General features: G+C 35.3%; 1 protein-coding gene across 1 annotated transcript; it reads right to left on the bottom strand.

Moving 5' to 3' along the window:
- Positions 1 to 211: 211 nt before the first annotated feature.
- On the bottom strand, positions 212 to 3,804 carry LOC129312943 (MDIS1-interacting receptor like kinase 2-like). The gene is made up of 2 exons (XM_054955742.1): positions 1,162 to 3,804; positions 212 to 839 (listed from the first exon to the last, which is right to left on the bottom strand). Exons 1-2 carry the CDS (start codon positions 3,689 to 3,691, stop codon positions 529 to 531), a joined length of 2,841 nt encoding a protein of 946 aa, XP_054811717.1. The 5' UTR covers positions 3,692 to 3,804; the 3' UTR covers positions 212 to 528.
- Between the last annotated feature and the right edge of the window lie 1,287 nt (positions 3,805 to 5,091).

The raw sequence follows: 5,091 nt of genomic DNA, 5'->3' as shown, positions 1-5,091 counted from the left end.
AAGGTCCTATATATGGAGGAGATTCTGCCGGAATCTTCACAAAAGTATTAATGATTCATCTTAAAGAAAAGTATTTTCAAAAATGAAAAATTTCTTGAAGTAGGAAAGGGATGTGTGATCATGGGTAAATCCTGTGTCAATCACGTCTATATTTTCGGGCTTGACAGTGTATCTTGGAATACATGATCCGGACAGTGTATCTTGGAATACATGATCCGAGAAAGTCAGAAACCATTGAAACTGTAACAAAAAACATTGTTTTTTTTTTTTTAAGAAGCCAATTGCATTGCCCAACCAAATCAATCCACGGATCAATACGACCCCAAGGAAACTTGTGGGTGTGACTTAATGTTTCTGGTCACTTCTGTTTAATAATTCAACTTTGTTCACGCCAACACAAGAAAAGACAGAATAATAATAAAATAAAACTTATATGCATATGACTACAAGTTTCTAAACATGTAAACAAAGGTGCTCGTCCACTTGCCTATCGCAAAACCCATCGAGAAAACAAGCAAGCAAGCGTAATCATGAATCATGAGCTGTCTCCTTGTCAAGCATGTAAGTTATGCTTTGCATTGTTGGTCGAGATTGGGGGTTTGTTTGTAAACAAGAAATAGCCAAATTACTTATCATAGCCAATTCCTTCAAGCTTTTTTCCTTTGTTGGAGGTGACAGACGTGGGTCTAAAATATCTTTGAAGTTGATGTTTTGAAAACCAGATGCTTGTAAGTGGGAAATTAGATCTGCTGGATGATTTCCCATGAGAATCTCAAAAGCTAAAACGCCAAAGCTGAACACATCACACTTTTCAGTCACTGCCATTGTGTATGCAAGCTCTGCTCCAGCCATTTGGAAGTCATCATTGGCCAATTGCATTAATGACAAAATGAAATATGAAATTATATTGGTCAATTTCTAAAAATAATCCATACTGGAAGAATTTTAAGAAATTAGAAGTTTGAAACTAATGTGACTGCTCTAAAATATCAGCTCTCAAACTTAAACATTAGTAAAGTAGAAAAATTTAGGAAATTTTTGATGAACTTTTGCGGTTAAAATATGAGTCTGCTTTTGTGAGAACTAGTTACAAGTTGTGAAGGAGAATGTGACGAGTTAATTTAAACCTTAATAGAGTGAGAAATAGGATAAGAAGCTAACCTGGAGCAGCATAACCAAATGTGCCAGCAAAGGAAGTCCAGATAGATGAATCTGGCTTCAGGAACCTCGCAGTGCCAAAGTCTGAGATATGCGCTTCTAGATTTTCGGACAATAATACATTTTTGCTTGATATGTCTCTGTGGATTATTGGTGGGTTACAATCATGATGCATGTAAGACAAAGCCTGCGCTACTCCTTTGACAATTATAACTCTCTTTGGCCAATCTAACTCAATAGCTTTTTGGTCATTTGTCAGCATATCAAGTAAGCTTCCTTTTTCCATGTACTCATAAGTCAGAAATGTGTGCCTGGGGTCTAAGCAAAATCCATACAACTTAACAATGTTTCGGTGACGTATCTCAATCATGGCTTCTATCTCACTTTTAAAGGATTTTACACTTTCAAAGTCTAAGCTATCTGCCTCACATCCTAACTTTTTTACAGCAACTACTTGGCCTCCTGGCATCTGCGCTCGGTAAACTTTTCCTAATGTTCCCTCCCCAATGCAGCAGGCGTCATCAAAGTTCTTAGTGGCTTCAATTATGTCTTGATAAACAATTTTACCATTGAAATGCAGTATAGAAAATGGATTTTTGTTCTCATTTGCCGGGATCTGTTTCATAGCTCTTGTCTTGCAGCCAAAAACAAAAATGCAAAGTAAAGCTGATGAAACAAGCAGTGCACCTCCCAACGAACCAACAATTGCTGCTATGACTTTCTTCTTGTTGCTTCCACTTCCAGGTTCTATGACTGAGACATTGCAAGATTGCAGGCCTTGTATATTCCCACATAATTCTTTGTTGTTACGTAAATCAACTGGATAGGAAGAATTAAATATGCCACTATTAGGTACGTGACCCTCCAAATTGTTGTGGGAGAGGTTAATGCTTGACAAGCTCAACAATTCACCAAGGGAATCGGGGATAGGACCAGATAGATTGTTGTGAGAGATATTCAAGATTATCAAATTTTTGAGCTTACCAAGATCAGATGGAATTTGGCCAGAAAGTGAATTGTAACTGAAGTCCAAAAGAACTTGCAAGGCTGCCAGATTTCCAATTTGGTATGGGATTGTTCCATTCAACTCATTGTTGCTCAAATTTAAACTCAACAAGTTTGAGCATTCCCCTATCTCATAAGGGATTGATCCTTTTAGCATGTTTGCTGACAGGTCTAATGTTTGCAAATTAGAAAACTTTCCAATGCTTGCGGGTATCAATCCTGAAAGTTTGTTGCCACTCAAAGATAGAGTGAAAAGGCTAGAGGAATTCCCTATTTGTGAAGGAATCTCTCCTGATATTTGATTGGAGGACAGATATAGCTTTGCTAGTTGGTTCAACTGAAAAATCTCATCAGGTATAGTGCCACCTATTGAATTTCCAGACATACCAAGATATTGCAAATTTTTGCATCTTGCCCAATTTGAAGAGATCTCACCTTGCACGTTATTGTAGCTAAAGTCCATGTAACTAAGATTAGGATACACTCCAAAATCTTGATCTGCATAACCCCTTAGTTGGTTATATTCCATCCGAACCCTATATAATGACGAGCAATTTCTCAAGCTTATTGGGATCGGGCCAGTGAAACTATTGTGCTCAGCAGTGAAATTGACAAGTTTACCACCTTTGCACACTTGCGGTGGTAGCTCTCCTGTGAAGTTGTTTTCAGCAAGATGCAGGACAGTTAAAGATGAAAGGTTTCCAAATTCTTGTGGGACAGGACCATCTAATTTATTTATGTGTAAGAACACCTCAGATAGGTTAGTCAATCCACCAAAACTAGGAGGAATCATGCCTGAGAGTTGGTTTTCAGACATTCTAAGAACACTTAAATGTGTACAGTTCCCAAGAGATGGAGGAATAGGTCCATAGAAGCTATTCCCATCTAAGGCTAGCACAGTTAAGTTTCTTATATTCCCTATTTCATCTGGAATTCTACCACCAAGCAGGGTGTCCTGAAAGAGAAGATTTCTGATCCCTATCAGTCCACTCTTGGGCTGATCAGAACCATCAGGAAAAAGACGAGGGTCTAATGTCCCGGTAATATTGTTTCGTGAAACATCAAGCTCGTAAACTTGAGTCAAATTAGCAAGAGAAATAGGTAAAGTGCCATTGAGGTAATTCGTAGAAAGGTCAAGGTATTGCAGTTTGGAGAGAACCCCAATGTTTTCTGGTATACTACCAATGAGGTTGTTTGTTTTAAGATCAAGACGAAGAAGATTTGGAAATGCAGAGAAGCTCAAGTATTGAAGGGTACCTTTAAGGCCAGTGTAAGCCAAGTTTATTTCAATCACACTTCCTGAAGAATTATCACATGTTATTCCACGCCATGAACAAGGGCTTTGAGCTGCACTTGAGTTCTGTGCTGGAGAGACCCATGACTTTAAGATTGGCTGATCTGGGAGACTGTCTTTCCACCTTAGAAGGGCTTCTGTTTCAATCTGTTCACATGTTCTTAAACAAATTGCCAAGAAAACCACACATGTGGCTTGAACTGCAAGGTGAGCATCAAATTTATGCTTGTCCATTTTTATGAAACTGGTTCTCTCTCTCTCTCTCTCTCTCTCGCCCTCCCTCTTATTTTTTTCTGCACGTATTTATGTTGTTTTCTGGGGATTTAAACGGGACTCTAGTTTGTTACATGAATTGACATTATGCATTATGTAGTTAACTTTGCATGGGAGCATGGCAGCATTTGTTCTCGATGTCAATCAGATAAGTAGAGCAGAATTTAACTTTTGAATTATATAATATTCTATCTACAAGCACTTCGTGGATTCTTATTGTTTTGGACCTTCCTTCTACTTTTAATATTTTTCTCTAACCTTCTGATTTGGATGGGAAGAAAGGTTGAGAGGAAAGAAAATAAAAGGAGAAAAAATGAAGGATAAAAAATGAATATAACTGAAAAAAAATGTTATCATTTCTTATAGTTTGGATTGACAAGAGAAAATTGAGAGAAAAGAAAATAGGCAAATATCACGAAGATTATAATATCCTTATATTAAAATACATCATGTTTTATGTAATTATCATTATAAAAATAAATTGAAGGTAGAATTAAATTAAAATCCATATCATAAAATTAATCTAAAACCAAAATAATTGTTAAAAAATGTATTTCAATGTAATTATATTTAAAAACAATAATTTTGTGAAAAATATCTTATTTTTATTTAATAAAATAAATATATATACCATATATATATATATATTATGCACTATCCAACATATCAATAAAAAAAACTAGATTATCCATTATTATCAATAAAAAACTACAAATATCTAGCATAGAGACGCAACAAGCATGGAATTGCAAACGAAAAAAGTGGGGGGCAGGGAATGGCATACCAGTGAAAAATCAGCTAGCAAATCCGCAAAAACTCAACATGGCAGACCAGCTTCAAAAATGATTTTACTCCAAAAATGGAAAAAGAGGAGAGAGGAGAGCAGATGGGGAACGAAATTTTACTCCAAAATCTCTACATTTGTGAGAGCAAATTTGGGGAGTTATTTTGAAATAATTACTATATAGTTCTAATTATATATGATATAACCATTATATAAATGAAACTATATAGCAATTATTTTAAAACAATTGCTATATAGTTTGCTAAGAACCAGTAAAAAGCTAATTAAAAATGGAGTTAACTAAGGATGTGGATTCTCTCCATACTCTCGCTCAATACATTTTTTTCATACCCAATTTTAACCATTCATTTAATCGTTATATTTTGATTTCATGGTGTGAGATTACTAATTATAACATTAAAATAAATATGTCATTCGCTATCATCACTTAAATACTTTTAAAAAGAAGATCACAATGCTTATTAATGATAACCATTAAATGACTAGTATATTTATTTTAATGCTGTAATTAGCAATCTCACATCATTAAACTAAAACAATAATTAAATGAATGGTT

The sequence above is a fragment of the Prosopis cineraria genome, unplaced genomic scaffold, assembly GCF_029017545.1.
Source record: "Prosopis cineraria cultivar Desert tree isolate PC_DT_omini unplaced genomic scaffold, ASM2901754v1 PC6, whole genome shotgun sequence".
NCBI classification, from domain to species: Eukaryota; Viridiplantae; Streptophyta; class Magnoliopsida; order Fabales; family Fabaceae; genus Prosopis; species Prosopis cineraria.
This window is presented reverse-complemented; position numbering and strand designations above follow the sequence as displayed.